The sequence below is a fragment of the Triturus cristatus genome, chromosome 4_1 (genome assembly GCF_964204655.1).
Source record: "Triturus cristatus chromosome 4_1, aTriCri1.1, whole genome shotgun sequence".
NCBI lineage: Eukaryota > Metazoa > Chordata > Amphibia > Caudata > Salamandridae > Triturus > Triturus cristatus.
This window is the reverse complement of record NC_140585.1, coordinates 1,036,677,207-1,036,696,273: the sequence shown is the minus strand read 5'-3', so window position 1 is coordinate 1,036,696,273 and position 19,067 is coordinate 1,036,677,207. Positions and strand designations below refer to the sequence as shown.

The following is a 19,067-nucleotide window of genomic DNA, read 5'->3' as shown; positions in this document are numbered from 1 at the left end:
TCGTCGACCGGCGCCAAAGTTATTCCAAATAGAATGTTGCGGATTTCCTATGGAAACAGGGTCCTAACTATAACTACCTACTGGCGACCGCCAATAGGTTATATATATATATACATACATATATACATACATACATACATACATACACACACTGAAAAAAACTGGTTTTTAGGGAAAGTTATAGTTAGTTGGACATTGCACTCGTACAAAACCAGTGAAATTCCCCCGTTACAGTTAGTTCAGGTAACTATAACTCACGCCCCCCGCAATGCACTGCTGATGACTTCACATATTAAATCACTCATGACATGGTCAGTGACATCACTGATGACATCACTGATTACATCATCCATGTGATAATTTCATGCATCTTCTCACACCCTAATATAACTTTAGATACACCCATTCTAATTTACAAACTGCCATTCTCAAAACCATAGACACTCTGTGAGAAAGTGCCATCTTTCTTGCATGGTATGCCCCCACTTTTTGCTAAATTGCTGAATGTACTTGGAGTGTACCTTGGACTCCTGCTAATCAGGTGCCCAGGGCCTATGTTCCTTCCTTAAAACACACAAACTCCAAATTGGCAAACCCTGGCCACATGTCAGCCCCTAGTAAATGTTACCCTAGGTACCCAGGGCCTTGTGACCACGAAAGGCCCCTAAGGGCTGCAGCACCATTGATTTCCATTGAGCGCCCGACGGCTCAAAAGCACTCTGCACCCAGCCGCCCGAGTGGCCCTGGCAGTGCACTCTCTACACTAACCTACTTCCCCACTTGCCCTGAGTAAGTGACCAGGAGCCCAGCTCCCACAGCCGCGTGGCTTGCCAGACAGCAGCCACCAACCAAGGAGCCCCTATCCCTCATAGGATAACATTGGGCCTAACTCTCTCTGCACCCGGCCGTCCTGAAACCGCTGAGGGTGAACCAACTGTACCTACCTGACACTGGGGGACCCCTGAGTCTATGCCCGGAATTTCAACTCTGCCAGTCGAGTACTTACCCTTAAACCGCTAACTTCATTTTCCTCATAGGGTAACATTGACTGGCTTTTTCTTCAAAAATCTTCTAAGTGTGAACTTTTCAAAACTGCAAATATTCACCAAAAATCAGCCAAGTGACAAAAACGAATTTACTCACCTGCTCCTAGGTGAGCTCCCAGTGCTGGATCTTGGTGCCCAGCCCTGACTCTGAAAAGTGTCCACAACTATACTTACCTCCAACTCATTTTTCTCCCATAGGAAACCATTGTCTGCTTTTCTGTGAAATTTCTTCTAAGTGTCTATTTTTGCAAATTTGAAATATTCTTTTAAAATCGTACCATTTCTGCAAACGAAATTACTTACCTGTTTTTGATAAGGACCCCAGTCCTGGGTCTAGGTACCCAGTCCTGGATTACTAAAGTAACGATAAAGTACTCTACCTGCAATTTGAATTTCTTGCTATAGAGATCCATTGAATGTTTTCTTTGAAATATTTTCTAAGTGCTAACTTTTGAAATAGCTAAATATTATTTAAAAATCATTACAGTTATTAAGTCGACTTTCATCACTTGATTCTGAATACTGACCCAAGGCTGGATCTAGGAGCCAGACCTGGAATTCCAAAAGTAATCTGCAAAGTAATTTATTACAAATAACCTGAATTTACCATTGAGCTCAATGCATTGTTATGTTTAGGAAATAGGATTGTTTATTGCAACCAACTGTGACTGTTTACATAAATTTATTGCTTAAGACAAAAGTATTTATATTCAACCTCTCATTCTGAGAAAGTATATTTTTATCCCCTTTGTGGTTCTAAAAATAAAACAAGCATATATTTTATATATATATAAACCATTGGCCTAGAGTTCAGTTATTGTGTGTGTGAAACCATTTGCTGACTGAGTGTGTACAATAAATGCTTTACACTGTCCTCTGGTACTGCCTTACTGCTCGACCAAGCTACCACTTTTGAGAGTAAGGTCATACCTAACTTTGACCTCTATCAGCCTCTGGGGGACTGTGGACTCTGTACACCCTGTACCTATTAGGGAACAGTATATACAGAGCCACTTTCTCACATTGGTGGATCAGCGGTGGGATACAAACTTGCATTTGTTGGACTACTTGGTTACCATCTGATCACACGACAGAACTCTTAAAAATTGCCTTTATAATTCTGATTGGTTTTTCCAAAATTACTAAAAGTCTTGCTAGGGCCTTGCTTAAGTCCCATTAGAATTTTAGAAAAATAAAAGTCACTATAGTCAGGGTAGAGGGTTAGAACTGTCAGGTTAGAATGTCTCAAACAAACCCAGCTATTAGTGATAATAATAACATGGACCTGGTGGAGGAGCTCGACCTCACACCTTACTTACACTTGTCTTTCAAGGAATTGAGGTCCTTATGTAAACTCAAAAATTTACAAATGGGTCTGCATCCAACCAAACAAGGGCTCCAGGAGCTCCTGGCTGAGTATGCTAAAGACCACCCATCTGAACATGGTGATGGCCAGTCAGATGAGGAAAGGGAAACAGGGGAGGTGGACAACAACCTCCCCATACTATTCCCTAGGGAGGAGAGGGCACCCATACCCTCCAATCCAAGGATTAGCATCTGGGAACCTAGAGACTACACAGGTGGCTCTGGTCCCAGAGAGAACACTGGGGGACCCCCCCAGTGAAGAGGACAGCCTTGTGAGGCTGGCCAAAAGATTAGAGCTAGAGTCCAGGCTCCTGGCTCTAGAAAAAGAAAGGAGAGAGATGGGTTTAGCACCCATCAATGGTGGCAGCAATAATAAAAACAAGGATAGGGAGGAAACTTCTGATCTTAAAATCCCCAAAGGGATTGTCCCTAAATTTGAGGAAGGTGATGATATCACCAAATGGTTCACAGCCTTTGAGAGGGCTTGTGATATCAGAAAAGTAAAGAAACCGCTCTGGGGGGCACTCCTGTGGGAACTGTTCTCTGGTAACTGCAGAGACAGGCTTCTGACCCTTTCTGGGCCAGAGGCAGGATCCTATGACCTCATGAAGACAGCTCTGATTGAGGGATTTGGATTCACCACTGAGGAGTATAGAATTAGATTCAGGGGGGCTCACAAAACCCAGACCCAGTCCTGGATTGATTTTGTAGATTTCTCAGTGAAGACACTGGATGGTTGGTTAGCTGGACATGGTGTGCAGGATTTTACTGGTTTGTACAATTTATTCATGAAGAAACATATTTTAAGTAACTGCACAAATGAAAAGTTGCATCAGCATTTGGTAGACCTAGGTCTAATTTCTCCTCAAGAATTGGGAAAGAAGGCAGACCACTGGGTCAAGACTAGGGTAACTAGGACGTCCACTGAGGGTGACCAAAACAAAGGGGTCCCAAAGCCTCCCCAAAAGAAAGAGAGTGAACCCATTGCGGATAAAAGTAAGGAGTCCCAGGTAGCCCCCCAAAAACCTGTCCAGGAGGGTGGGCCCCAAGACACCTCACAAACTAGACCAGGGTACCAAGGTAGGAATTGGGATCCCAACAGAATATGGTGTTACAACTGTCAGAAGTCTGGACACCACACCAAGGACTCTAGCTGTCCTAAAAACAAAATCCCTAGTACAGCTCCAGGGGTGACTAGTGTAGCCCCAGGGGTTGCCAGTGTAGCTTGGGAGGGAGGGTCCTCAAATGAGGAAGTCCTCCTAGCTTTCAACTGGGGAATGGGCCCAAGAAGCAAGCTGGAGATCCCAGAGGGGAGTAGACACTTCCACCACCTACTGGTGAATGGAATCCCAGCCACTGCCCAGAGAGATACCTGTGCCAGTCACACTGTGGTGCATGACAGGTTGGTATTCCCCAGGGCACAAGTCCGAAAAAAAGAAGTGGGGGGACGCTGTCACCGGAAGTGACGAGAAGTGGGGGGACGCTGTCACCGGAAGTGACGTCAAGACAGGAATCTCATGGGTATTCATATGCCTTTAGATGAAAGGTGGTCTGCACCCTCCCTCGCGGAGGCTGCGTTTAATCCCCCCGCAGTTAATGCAGGTAGACAGACGTTCTGAATAAGCTCTGATCTCGCTCCAGAGAGGCCAAAGAGTGAAGTCCAGCTTTTGGGCAGGGGGGACGGCATCCACCCGTTAAAACCTGGTAAAATAAGTGGGGGGACGCCGTCCACCCGCGTGGTACCCCGACTCGAGCCCTGGTATTCCCACACCAATATGTCCCAGGGGAAACAAGAAGGGTGAGAACTGTCCCAGGGGGAGTCACTGTTAGGCCTGTGGCTATAGTGCCCCTAGCCACAGCTGGATCCCTTAGATGGAGAAAAGTGATAGTCAGTAAAAACCTTCCCCTTGATTGTCTCTTGGGGAATGATCACTTAGAGGTGGAACTGAGCCAAAGAGAGGTGCTGGCCCAATGCCAGGCCTCACCCAAAGAACCGGTGGGTGCTCAACCTGCAGTCAGTGCAGCTGAGCCCCAAAAGAGTGAGAAGAAACCGATTAGGAAAGGTGGGCAACTGTTAGCCACAGTTCCAGAGGGCCAGGGAGATTCTATCCCAGTGAGGGAAGACCCAAACAATGGCACTGGTACAGCCCCCCCTAACCAACAACAAGACCTGACTAGTCAGGCAACTGTCCAGTCTGAGTTAGTGGCTCCTCAGATGGCAGAACAAAGGGTGGAGAAAGGGTGCTCCCCACAAAGAGTGGTGACCCCCCACCCTCAAATAGACCAACAGCCAGGACCCAAAGAGACCTATAAGATACCCCCCTCACTTGCCAGTCAGGAGCTAAAGGTGTGGTTCTGGGCACTGACAGCTGTCAGCAGCCTCTGCTGGGTGTTAGCCTTCATGGCAGCCCTATCCTTGGCATGGTGGCCTAACCCCCTGCCAAATAGCAAGTCAGGCCCCCTGACCTTATTGGTCATGGTGGGGTTGCTCAAGTTGTGGGTAACCTCTGTGGGTCAGCTGGGCCTAGCCCTGGCTAAGTTAGAATTTGCAGAGGTATGCACCTCAAAACCCAAAATAGAAAGATGGGACAAGGACACTAAAAGACAAGGAGAGGAGCCTTGGGAGTTAGGTCCTGAAACTAATAAGACAGGCCAGCTTCCCAAAGGGACTGCCCATGCCAATACAGATGGACTTCCCAGGTTCTTCCACTTAGACAATGAAGACTCCATAGGACAAGGTTAGTCTCATCACCTTTCATTTTGGGGGGGGGGGGGGGGGGTTGTGTGAGAAAGTGCCATCTTTCTTGCATGGTATGCCCCCACTTTTTGCTAAATTGCTGAATGTACTTTGACTGAGTGTACCCTGGACTCCTGCCAATCAGGTGCCCAGGGCCTATGTTCCTTCCTTAAAACACACAAACTCCAAATTGGCAAACCCTGGCCACATGTCAGCCCCTAGTAAATGGTACCCTAGGTACCCAGGGCCTTGTGACCAGGGAAGGCCCCTAAGGGCTGCAGCACTCATTGTGCCACCCTTAGGGGCCCTGTACCCTTACACACACACACACACTGCCTTTGCAGGCTGAGTGTCTGGGTGCAGGACAAAATGAAGAGTCGACATGGCACACATTTCTGTGTGCCATGCCCAACACCCACACTGCCAAGGCATATGTCAGTCACCGCTCTGGCTGGGTGCCTTATGCCCATGGTGTGGGCACAGGAGCAGGAGCCCTGTGCCCCTACAGTACCCAGGTCCATTCCCGGGCACTGTAAGTGCAGTGCTGCCATTTAAGAGTACATGGTGCTGAGAGCTCGTCAAACACGAGCTCCACAGCACCATAATGGCAACACTAAAGACTGGGAAGTTTGGTATCAAACTTCTCAGCACATTAAACCCACACTGATGCCAGTGTGAGATTTAATGTACCGAGCACCCCAGAGGGCATCTTAGAGATGCCCCCTTACAACTAACCTACAATCCACGTCTGCTCTGAGGCTGCCCAGGCTGCCACACAGCAGACACGTTGCTGGACCCCTGGGTGGGAGAGCCCCTGCTCTCCCGGGCCTGCAACAATGCACATCCTGGGTGAGGTGATAAATCTCCTCCCCCAGGATGAGCAAGGGGAAGCTTCAAAGGCCTGCCGCCTCTAGGAGTTTCCTCAGGCCACTGCAACCCCCCACTCTGGCGGGAAGCTTGGCCGGAAACCCCATACAAGGAAAGGGGATGTGCCAGCCTGCCCACCCCACCCCTCAGGTGGGGGAGGCGAGGTGAAGCACATCTCCGGGCTCTCGCCATCTTGAAGATGGGAGGCCCTACCCTATCAGGATTAGGCTACTGCCCCCTCCCACAGGAGAGGGGCAGGATAGGGGGTGTACCCACCCCAGGACAAGGACCCATTGGTCCCTGACCTTCACCTACCTGTAACGCCCCTAAATCTAGTATTCAGGGGCACCCTGAACCTTCCTTCCTCAGATTCCAGATAGAAAACTACAAGAAGAGCAAGAAGAACAAGGACCTGCCCTGCAGCTGCTAAAAAGAGAAGACACCAACTGCTTTGGCCCCAGCCCTACCGGCCTGTCGACTCTCGAACCTGCACCAGCGCGGCATCTCTCGTGGCCAGCAACCTCACCAACCCCGGAGGACCTGGCTACCTTTTGGCTTTAAGCCCCTGGGACTCCCATGAGTAGAGGCTCTACTCGAAGAAACCTATTTTTAACCCCTGGCAGCAGCCCGGAACCGCGGACCCAACACACTCTGCACCAGCCAAGCCTGGCCAGTGCCGGAGTGGACAAAGACCCTGAGGACGACCCCACGGCGACTGTGACCCCGAGTCCGGCACCCAAGGACCCCCCTCGACATTCCGGAAGAAGCCTGCAGCCTCGGAACAGAGTGCCACCCAAACTGCGATCAACAAGAGGGTAAGATTTCCGACATCAAAAGGCACCCCTGCACCCGGCGCCCTGCGGCCCCCTGTGCCCAATCCCGGGGTACCCACCTAACCTACAACTACCCAACTTACCTCTCGAAGTGGTGGTGGCACCTGAAGCATCCTCGTCCCCGAGCTTGCAGCCCTTTTTCCAAACCGGAACATTCCCATTGATTTCCATTGAGCGCCCGACGGCTCAAAAGCACCCTGCACCCAGCCGCCCGAGTGGCCCTGGCAGTGCACTCTCTACACTAACCTACTTCCCCACTTGCCCTGAGTAAGTGACCAGGAGCCCAGCTCCCACAGCCGCGTGGCTTGCCAGACAGCAGCCACCAACCAAGGCCCCCCTATCCCTCATAGGATAACATTGGGCCTAACTCTCTCTGCACCCGGCCGTCCTGAAACCGCTGAGGGTGAACCAACTGTACCTACCTGACACTGGGGGACCCCTGAGTCTATGCCCGGAATTTCAACTCTGCCAGTCGAGTACTTACCCTTAAACCGCTAACTTCATTTTCCTCATAGGGTAACATTGACTGGCTTTTTCTTCAAAAATCTTCTAAGTGTGAACTTTTCAAAACTGCAAATATTCACCAAAAATCAGCCAAGTGACAAAAACGAATTTGCTCACCTGCTCCTAGGTGAGCTCCCAGTGCTGGATCTTGGTGCCCAGCCCTGACTCTGAAAAAAGTCCACAACTATACTTACCTCTAACTCATTTTTCTCCCATAGGAAACCATTGTCTGCTTTTCTGTGAAATTTCTTCTAAGTGTCTAGTTTTGCAAATTTGAAATATTCTTTTAAAATCGTACCATTTCTGCAAACGAAATTACTTACCTGTTTTTGATAAGGACCCCAGTCCTGGGTCTAGGTACCCAGTCCTGGATTACTAAAGTAACGATAAAGTACTCTACCTGCAATTTGAATTATTTGCCATAGAGATCCATTGAATGTTTTCTTTGAAATATTTTCTAAGTGCTAACTTTTGAAATAGCTAAATATTATTTAAAAAATCATTACAGTTATTAAGTCGACTTTCATCACTTGATTCTGAATACTGACCCAAGGCTGGATCTAGGAGCCAGACCTGGAATTCCAAAAGTAATCTGCAAAGTAATTTATTACAAATAACCTGAATTTACCATTGAGCTCAATGCATTGTTATGTTTAGGAAATAGGATTGTTTATTGCAACCAACTGTGACTGTTTACATAAATTTATTGCTTAAGACAAAAGTATTTATATTCAACCTCTCATTCTGAGAAAGTATATTTTTATCCCCTTTGTGGTTCTAAAAATAAAACAAGCATATATTTTATATATATATATATATAAACCATTGGCCTAGAGTTCAGTTATTGAGTGTGTGAAACCATTTGCTGACTGAGTGTGTACAATAAATGCTTACACTGTCCTCTGGTACTGCCTTACTGCTTGACCAAGCTACCACTTTTGAGAGTAAGGTCATACCTAACTTTGACCTCTATCAGCCTCTGGGGGACTGTGGACTCTGTACACCCTGTACCTATTAGGGAACAGTATTTACAGAGCCACTTTCTCACACACTCCAACAGCAATAACTATATACCCACTCACGGATTCTTAGGTCTACACACACATCCACTCACTCACCCATACAGTCACTCATACTTATGGTCACTCAGTACAGGACTATCATATGCACTCATACACCTATATAGACACTCACACACTGCCACTCATCCATAGAGGTACTCACACACCTAGTCAGTCATGCAAATTATTCACACTCCCATTTAGTCACCTATACAGTTATACTCACACCAGCTCGCTTACTCATACAAATACTAGCACATTCTTACGTTCTTATACAATCACTGATATAAGCAAACACTCATCCATGCAGCCACTCTCACTTATAGCCATATATATATACTCTTAACACTCATATACTGCTTTTCATATATGTAGTTACTCACACATGTACCACTGAGATATACATTCACTCACTAACACACCCATACACACACTCACCCACCCATACAGTCCATCACAGATGCACACTTCAAACTATGCACCTAGTGAATCATCCACTCACATCTATGCAGAGTCACACACAACCCACCCGCACAAACACTCAGGCACCCATACAGATACTCAGACAACCAATCAATAACTCATATAGACACTTATGTAGTTATTCACAAACCCATGCAGTCGCCTACACACCAATAGACAGACTGATACAGAGATTCACGCACCTACTAAAACATCCATTCAGATACTTATACACTCACTCATTCTTCAATACGCATTTACCTATGTATATTAAACATATTTAAACTTTACAGCAACACACAGTCAATGGATGATGTCATCAGTAATGTCATTTGAGATGTCATCAGTGATGTCATCGGTGAGGTCACTGACCATGTCATGAGTGATGTAATATGTGACATCAGCAGTGCATTGCGGGGGCGCGAGCTATAGTGCAATGTCCAACTAACTATAACTTTCCCTAAAACCTATGTTTTTTTCAGTGAATTTCAATGGTTTTTTAAATGCTAGTTTCTAACTATGCCTACAGAGGTAGGACGCGTGATGAAAGAAGAAAACGCACCAAAAGGAAAAAAATAAATGCAGAAAGAAGCAACAGAAGTCAACAAAGAAAAGAGCAGGAAGAAGCAAGACATGTGCAGAAAGACGCCTTGTTACAAAATCATCCTGTACCCACAACTTTTTCAGACGGGTACTGATGGTAACTGACTGACTAACCAGGCCTGGAGCCAGTGGTATGCTAAAGACACAGAATACAGTGAAAACACCTACATACACTAGGGAACACTATGCGTTGGGGTACCTCCTCTGTAAGCCCCTAGTACATAATAGGGCAGGGGGATTAAAACTACCTCTCAAAATGGACCACGGGGCGCGTTTGCACAGGTCACCTCAGGCCCCGCCCCCTCCCTTTACCATAGTGTAAACACACCCCCCATGGCACGTTTTAAGTTGGGGGGGGATTAAGTCCCCTCATTAAAACCAACTGTTTCTTTTAAATTTTCATTTTGCTACCCCCGGCCACAGCTTATAGCATGAGGCAATGGGTCAGGACCTTCAGCGATGGTGTCCTCTCACTGTTAGTAAGGGCATTTTCCTTCTTCACATGGTGCCAATCCACTTCAAAAGTAGTATCCTTTAGTCTCGCTCTGATGAGCTAACGAGTCCTTAAAATAAATTCAAAGAACATTCACAAACAGAGCTTTTTTATTTTGCACAGAACTTGCTGCCCGCTTACTGCTGCTCATGTGGTCACTGATTTTATAGGCAGACAACTTTGTAGGGTTTTCCCATTCACTATTAGCTTATCAAATAAAGATATCTGTGTTAATGCATGGGTGACAGTCTTTGAATTATTTTAGCATACATGATCATACTTCAGCATTTCAAGACAGCTACGTGCTGCTTTCAAGAACTGTTTATACTAGTAAGAAGACCATATTTTATCTCTTAATTTAGGAAAGACTGATGGAGTAAACCATACTTACATTTTGCATGGTACCCCTCCGACTTGCACTTGAACATCTTTCTCAGAACCGGTCTTGAGGTAAGAGCCTTTGATTGTGAGTTGAGTCCCTCCTGCCATTGGGCCCTCGGATGGACTGACCTCAGCTGGTTCAGGGTCCTGCAAGGATACCAAAGGATAGAATGGTTTTCTATAAAGTTCAACAAAACCCTACGAGATCTAAGCTGGTTCTCAAAATAGAGATTAGCCGTGCTCCTATTTAATAGCATTCCAAAAGTCTTCGTTTTTCAGGATCTGACCTAGCACACATTTGAACAGCAACAGATATAGAAAAGGCAAAGAGTAGAGCATACATTAAGGGCAATTAAGGAAAGTAGTCTGATCAATTTCACTATGGACAAGGGGGAGGGGAAGCATGAAGGAGCTCCATAGTGTACCAACTAGGGACAAGGGAGTGGTGGCTTTGTGTGTGGGAGAAGAAGCAGCATTGGGTATGGGGAGCATCAGCAATGCACGTTGGCAGAGTCTGTAGTGCTTTACAGATGCAAGGAGAGAGGAGTCCATTTAATATGGGGAAAACAGGAGCATTTAATACAGGAGAGGCAGCAGTATCTGCTATTGGGGGTGGGGGGCGTAGCAGCAGCATCTGCTATGGGGAAAGTTGAATTAGAGAGGGGGGGGGGGGGGTGAGAGAAGAGGACAAATGAAATGTCCAAAGATCAACATTTGTGGAGCAAGCATTACATTCAGACCCTACTCTTACTCTCCTTAAGGAAGCCTGGCTCAGAGCTTCGGGAAAGTAGTGTTAGAGTTTTCTTGGAAGCAGTGAGTCACACCTGCCCCTGCACAGTAATAAAAGAAGGAAACAGAGTTCACCACTCCCTGGTTGTGCAGCACAAATAGTTGCTAACTGGGATGAAGTGAGCCCCTCACAGCCCTGGGACCCGGAGCTACTGCACATGCTGCACTACGGATAGATTCCATCCCCACACCATCCCCACCCCCCATCCCAATGCCTCTCCTGACACTCAATCAGATCAGAACTCAGTTATGAAGTATGGTGGCTTTTTGAAGACACAGACTGTAAGCATGGTGGGGGATGCTCAAACACAGCTCTACCTTAGCCTAATTTAAAAATAGAGACTGCTCCATCATTGGGTATACCAGGCAAACATTTTCCCTTTACTAGACATTTGTTTTCATGAATTCATGCAGACGACAGTCCCCACCACTACAACAGTTTTCTGCAGAAGAATTATCAGCTTAAAACATGCACTGCAATACAAAGTTGCATGCAATAAAAACTGAAATGGTGTGAAATGTGTTTAGGGTCTTTATGGAAGGGAAAACACAGATGGTAGCCTATGCAACAGAGAAATGACACCCTCCATGAAAAACATCTGAAATGTAAATTGAAGATCAATGATCCAATTTTTTACGACATGCAAATCCTCGACACTGTCAAAAATAGACTGGATGCCAAATGGAATCCTTGCAGAGTAGTCTTAAACGAATGACTGCAGATTAGATCCAAAAATGGAGCAAGACAGAAGCTTAAAACGACACGCAGGAGAACAGATGGCAACTTTGATCCTACACTGTGCGAGGGAGAGTTACAATGCTTCTACTGCGCATGTGGATTACTGCCAAGAAAAGATTCAGATTGCCATCACCGCAGGGATGAGCAGAGTGCTTTATACACAAAGGCAGAAAAGGAACTGGAGGAAGCTGCAGACTGAGAACCCCTGAACACAGTAGCACTATTGATAAGACTCTTCCATACAAAATACAAAGGTGTAGGAATTTGTGTGTTCAACTACGCAGCTGACTGCGGTTTGCAAAAGAGGAAGTTGACAACTCCCACCAGATCCTTAATGGTAGAACAGCCTTTCAAGTTTCAGAGGGTAAAACATACGTAACATCACTCAACCATAATTCAATTACTTATTTTTTGCTTTTCAAAAAAAAAAAATGTATAAGAGTAGTGTATAGAGTAGGTCTAACAGGGTACTGTAAAACTGAACATCACTCCATTTCCGGATTTGAATGGCTGCTATATGGAATTATATTCACACTTTTATTCAGTAATGTGGACTCCTAGTGGTTATGAGTACCCGTAAGGATGCTTCAGACCAATTGAATTGTAGCTGTATCCTAGAAAATCTGTAATAGTGCCTAACCCACACTAACCCAATCTAACAAAAACATCCGGTGAGCTTTGAATAAATGCTTCTTGAATGAAGCCCTAGCCAGATCTTGCATTTAGGAATAGACAGGATTGGAAATGTATGTCGTTTTTTATCTCTGCTCAGGTAACTATCTACTGCAAAGCATGCAGTTTTCGCGCTCAGAGCTGATCTTCATTCATCAAGTTAGGATCGCCAATTTCTATCCTCCCAAACCCGGTTAACATTCTGGAGAAACATGTTAATTCTGGCATCTTTTTTCCTATAATCTAACTCAATATTAGATCATAGCCAGTTAAGTTTCTGTACACTTCATAGTCCTGAATCAGCATTGATAGAGGTGGTTGATGAATTCCAAACATGTATTCTACAAACCGGACCACCATCTTGAATCCCTTTCCCCTTACTAATCAGTGCAATTTTGAGAGAACACTTTCCACTCATCACAAAAGATCAAGAAAAGAAAGGTTAAATGGTCAACATAAGGTAGCACAAGAGCAGGAATGACGCTGTAGTACATGCCATCCCTGTGACTTTATTGTGAAACTAGCTTTTGGTTCAAACAGTTGAAATTAATGAAATACCTACTTGGTATGCGAAAAGTAGATAGCCAGCTGATGTGCCAACCTTTTCTTTCACAGTAACATTGACTTCTCCAGAGGATGGTGAATCCACTTTGCCAAGTTCACAGGCAATCCTAGTTGGAAGAAAAACATGCAGTATGAAGAACACAAGCTTTAGGCTTTCACAACAGTAATCGAAAATCTTTCCGGATCCAGTCTGACGCCTGGGGATATTCTAAAGTAAGGAATCTATCACTAACTTGTCTCTTTCAGATATCTAATACACTGTGGTATATGGCTTCAGCACAATATAAACATATGCTGCATAGTATCTGTCAAGAGGAAACAGAAATAATTGGAATGCAAATAAGGGCCTCCTGATAATCCGGTGTCTCGGCGTCTGTCTCGGCGTCTGTCTCACACCCATATTCAGGGACTTGAGCTAGACATCTGCTGAATACGTGCTGACAATCTCCCTTGTTCCATTACTTGGTGCAAAGGCTGCTTATATTTCCCCCTCGCCTGCAGCAAAGCCCTAATTAAACACCGGTCCACATTTACTCCTCACTGTGGATAGAAGAGTTTTAGGACAGTGATCCCTTAAGTAAATTCTGTATTCAAAAGATCTTTGAGCACCAGAGTTTGTGTTGCTGACTACCAACTTCCCTTGCCATCTGTGAGACCAGAAACCTTGGACAATTTGCATCTTGCCAGGACAGAGCATGCAACCATATCGGGGAAAGGAACCCCACTGGTTGCTGGACTGGAGCTGCCCCTGTACAAAATAAAGTATCTGTGAGAGTGCCTTGAGAAGTTGAACAAGTGCAGAAGGTCAGCTCAGTTTGATCCAGGGCAGTACCAGCACTGCCAGGCCTGGAGTAGAGGCCTTGAGCCGCAGTCTTTATAGAGTGTGCCTGAATCAAAGTGTTTTGCAGCTCAAGATGGAGTGACTGATGATGAAATGTTTTTTCCGACTGCAACCATAGTCAGCAGTTTTATCAAGAAATTGCCAGAGCACCTAAATGACTAGGTACCAAGAATGTTTGCTACAACAATCAGCAGTGCATCAAGCCACCTCCAACTGCCCACGAAACTGGGCACATACAAATGCTTGTGCCCCTGGCTTGAGAAACCGCAAAAAATTAAATAGTGTACCTCAGCACTGTGTGAGCATCATATCTACAATTGGCAGACCTTACAACTTACGCCTGAATCACTACTGCAACACAGGGTGAGCTTTCAGCTTGGAGTGGCAGGTTTGGAACTGGGCCCAAGAAAGCACCCCTGAAAGATGACCCAACTTTAACGAATAGCAAATGCGAGTGCTCCTCAAATGCACCAGGCCTTCCCTGTATGTGAGGCGCATGCCTACACACTAGAGACTGGAGCCACAGCAAGGCTGCAACATCAGCTGATTGGGGTAATGTCAACCAGTCTTCTCCGTGCAGCACAAAGCAGGAGGGAAGGAACAGATTAGCTTCCACCTCAGATGACGAGAGCTATCCAGGCATCTTAAAACAGGTACTGAGCACGGACTGAACAAGAAAAAGGGTGCGTAGCTGATAAGGCATCAGCATCTACTGAAGCTCTTTCACAAAGTGTCTAGTACCTTCGGGGACCACCTAAGGCATGTAACGAGTTCCATAATATATTACATTGCTGAAATAAACTTGTGCCCATTTTAATTGTCTTTTGACAATTTATGTTCACTATTGAGTTGTGGGTGGAGAATTAAAGTGCTTTCCTTTTTTTAGAAAAAGCACCAGTTGGATAATTATTTACTGACAAAGGTTATTCGCTTTACTGAGTTCAGAGTCCTCTAACCTATGGCATAACCAAGGGCTATTTAACTTCACCGTCCTGAGGGTTAAGTGCAAAAGGAGTGAACTTGGTGCTCAGTTCTAGGCTCAACAGTAAGTAAAAACCCAGGGCACGAATGGTAAAGGGCTCAGATTGCTACAAATCTGAAAGAAACACGTTAGTTAGATACCCCACCTTAGAATATCCCCAGGCGTCAGGCTGGATACGGAAAGATTTGTTAGCAATACCCTTGCGCGTCGCTAGGCGTCGTCTGCGGCTCCGTGTCCGTCGATGACGTCGGAGTACTTGGACGCCGCCCTCGTGCGCTGACGTCAGTTCTTTTTTGCGCACCAGTAAGCGCCGATCCGGGAAGAGCATACCCTTTTAGTCACTTTTTGACTAAACTTTTTTGATTCTATTCTTGTTGACATCGACTCTGGTGCCAGTAGGGATGCCTGGTTTTAAGGCTTGTGACTCCTGTCACCGACTGATGTCGGTCACGGACCACCACTGCCGGTGCCTTTATTGCCTTGGAACCGACCACGACGCCGAGTCGTGCCTCAACTGCCGGGCCTGGACTTCGAAAGCTAGGCGGGAGCGGTCCCGCAAGCTACTCGAGTACCGGCAGTCGGCTCCGCGCCACTCCAGGTCCCGGTCGAGGAGGAGGTCGAGGGACCGGTCGCAGAGCAGCAGCCACCATCGCTCGTCGGGGTCCAAGTCTTCGAAATCCGGTAAGTCGAAGCACAGCAAGAGGTCGAAGAAGCGACATCGCTCTTCTGACTCCCCTCCCGGTGGCGCGTCTCGGCTGATGGTTCGGGTGGCACCACCCATGCGGCTCTGACAGAGCCGCAGGAGTCTTGTCCGTCCCCATACCCTCCGGTCCCTGGAACGGACGTGACTCCGGTGGTCAGTGCCTTCCTCATGGCAATGAGAAACCTGGCTCCGCCGTCGACGCCTGCCGGTGTGCCTTCGGGCCCCGCAGGCTCGACTGGGAGGACTAGCGAGCTGGCGGCTCCGGCCCCGGCGCCTTAGTCGAATCAGGTCCCGACGCCGCAGGTCCCCGGGGGATCCAGGCCTGGACCCCCCAGTCGGCGCCGGTCGACCTCACGACCCCTCCACCGGCGCCAACTCCTCCGGTGCCTCCCCCGGTGCTGTACCAAGATGACGCAGTTCCCCAGTTTAGTCCCGGTCCGGGCCCGACGCCGCACCCGACGCCGATAGGTGGCAATTTCATCTTCCGCCCAGCTCCGATCATTCCACCTGTCTACCAGGAATCGGATGACGGTGACGACTGGGAGGGGTCTGAGGGCCCTCTGGGCCGACAAGCTGGAAGATGCCAATGGTCTTCACACCGCCCCCGACACTGGCTTCATCTCTCCTCTGACCGTAGCTTCAGAGGAAGGTGCTGCATTTTCTGTGGTGCTGCGCAAGGCGGCCAAAGCCCTTGGGCTCGACCTGCCTGCTGTGGCCGTGAGGACGAACCTCCATACAGAAGTGCTCCAACCGTCAACAAGCTCCTTGGAACCTCTGCTGCAGTTCAATGAAGCGCTCATTGACGTTCTGAAGGGCACCTGGTCCAAGCCCTCCACAGTTCCTCCTGTGGACCGGAACGTGGCCCGGCGCCACCGCCCTGCCCCGGACGACCCCAGTTTTCTGTCCCAACCCCACGCACGAGAGCCTGGTTATCCAGGTCTCTACCTCCCAAACCTCCTCCCCGTCCGCTCCCCCAGATCGGGAATCAAAAAGGCTAGAACAATTTGCGAAGAAGCTGTTCTCTCTTAGTTTGGGGTTGCGGTCTATCAACACCGCGAGTCTTTTGGACCGTTACTTCCACTCCCTGTGGGATACGGTGGAAGACGTGCTGCCTCCGTGTCCGGAGGAGGCCCGACACGGCTCGCCTAGGCTCTTGCCGAGGGGCGGGATGCAGCACGGCATGCAATCCGGTGTGGACTGGACACAACAGACTCGCTGGGCAGGGCAATGTCGACCACAGTGGCGCTTCGTCGCCACACCTGGCTGCGGTCCACGAGTTATTCCGGGGATGTCCAGAGCACCCTCATGGACATGCCCTTCGATGGCAGTCGCCTTTTTGGCAACAAGGCTGATAGTGCGCTGGAGCGCTTTAAGGACTCCAGGGCTACGGCCATGTCCTTGGGCCTTCCGGCAAACTTCCGCTTTTCGTCCCTCTCGTGGCCAAGGAAGGGGCGCCCCCTCACGTCCGACTAGCCACAGGCCGAAGATCCATACTCCATACGGTCGCAGACGTGGATTCCGCCGAGGCGGTACTGGGGGACAACCAGCCCTCCTAGTCCATGCTTTCAGACCCATTCCACGCCAGTGGGAGGCAGTTCGCCATCACCTGCTCCACTGGCGCAGATGTATGATGGTACATCGCAAACGCTTACATCGTATGCCATTACATCGTAAGTGTTACATCGCATGTCCCCTTAGATCGTGAGTAATCACAACGCATACCATGACATCGCATTTGCATAGCAATGCATGCAAAATACATTCACACCGCATACAGACACCCCGCATGCTTTTAAATCGCGATTTTTACCCATATGCGCATTTCCCTTCACCCGACCCTAAACCCTAATCCTTGAATCCTAAAACAGTACCCTACAATATGGCACGCTAACACTTCCCTAAACCCCAAGCCCTAAACAGTAAAGGCTGTATAGCAAGCCTACACTACTACCTCAACCCTAAGCCCTAATCCCCAAAGGCCAAAACAGTACCTACACAGCAACTAGCCCTAAGCCCTAACGCAACCCCAAAATAGAGCCTATACTACTAGTAGCCCTAAGCCCTAATGCCTGAAGCCAACAGCACCTATACTACCCTTAACCCTAAGCCCTACCGCAATCCCAAAACAGTACCTATACTGCAAGGAGCCCTAAGCCCTAACGCAACCCCAAAACAGCACCTATTCTACTAGTAGCCCTAAGCCCCAATGCCAGAATCCAAAAACAGCACCTATACTACCATTAGCACTAAGCCCTACCGCAATAGCAAAACAGTGCCTATACTAAAACCAAAAACAGCACCCTACACTCTAAGCCCTAAATACGAGCAGCCTCCTTACCTGTCTCTTGTCGCTGTTCCAGCATTGCCTCCCTGTCGTCTGTGTCCCCCGGAGCCCGTTTCGATGGCCCCCGTAGCCCATCTCGACGCACGTCCATTACATCCAATGCGTTGGGAATGCACGCATTCTGAAAGCGCATGCGATGCAATGGCGTGCGTAGACAACGCACGCATCGCGACGTCGCGTGCTTTTAAGTGCACGCGATGTAAACGCATGCGTCATAACGCATGCATTGAGATGGTTGTCTCCCCACTGGCGCACCATCACATCGGACAGGTGCGTGCTGCAAATCGTCCGAAGGGGCTACTCCCTCCCCTTCGAGGCGACATCTCCAGCCATGCCACCGCAGTACCACTGCATGTCGGGGGATCACTTGAAACTTCTACAGGAGGAAGTTACGGCCCTCTTGGCCAAGGGGGCCATCGAGCGCGTTCCTGGTCCAGAAGTAGGTCGTGGTTGTTATTCCCACTACTTTCTGGTTCCGAAGAAGGGCAAAGGGGGCCTACGCCCTATCTTGGACCTCAGGAGCGTCAACGCCTTCCTCCGAAAGGAGAAGTTAAAGATGCTCACCTCAGCTCAGGTTCTGGCTACCCTAGACACCGGCGACTGGATGGTAGCGTTGGACTTGCAGGACGCTTATTGCCACATCCCCGTCCTGCCGGCCCACCAGCGTTACCTGCTGTTCACGGTGGGCCAAAAGCATTTTCAGTTTACCGCGCTCCCCTTCGGCCTCACCAGTGCCCCTCGGGTGTTCACGAAAGTGATGGCGGTGGTCGCAGCTCATCTGCGCAGATTGGGGGTTCCAGTCTTCCCCTATCTCGACGACTGGTTGTTGAAGGCAGGCTAGCCCCAGGCAGTCGTCTCCCACCTCCAGACTACAGCTGACCTCTTGTATTTGCTGGGGTTCTCCATCAATGTGCCGGAGTCGCATCTGAGTCCCTCCCAGCAGCTCCTCTTCATCGGAGCGGTTCTGGACTCTGCGCAGTTCTGGGCCTATCCTTCGGAACAGCGGGTCCGGGATATTCAGGCTCTGATTCCCATCTTTCGGCCTCTATCCCAGGATTCGGTCAGGTTGGTGCTGCAGTTT

General features: G+C 48.2%; 1 protein-coding gene across 6 annotated transcripts in view; it reads right to left on the bottom strand.

The window, feature by feature from the left end:
• The window catches only part of PLXNB2 (plexin B2), a 774,339-nt gene that overhangs the window by 134,194 nt on the left and 621,078 nt on the right, over nt 1–19,067 (bottom strand). For all 6 annotated transcript variants that reach the window (XM_085653971.1, XM_085653975.1, XM_085653972.1 and 3 more), the window contains 2 exons: nt 13,115–13,223; nt 10,363–10,499 (listed from right to left, as the gene is read on the bottom strand). In XM_085653971.1, coding sequence (XP_085510097.1) covers nt 10,363–10,499; nt 13,115–13,223 — 246 coding nt within the window. The remainder of the gene's footprint in view (nt 1–10,362; nt 10,500–13,114; nt 13,224–19,067) is intronic.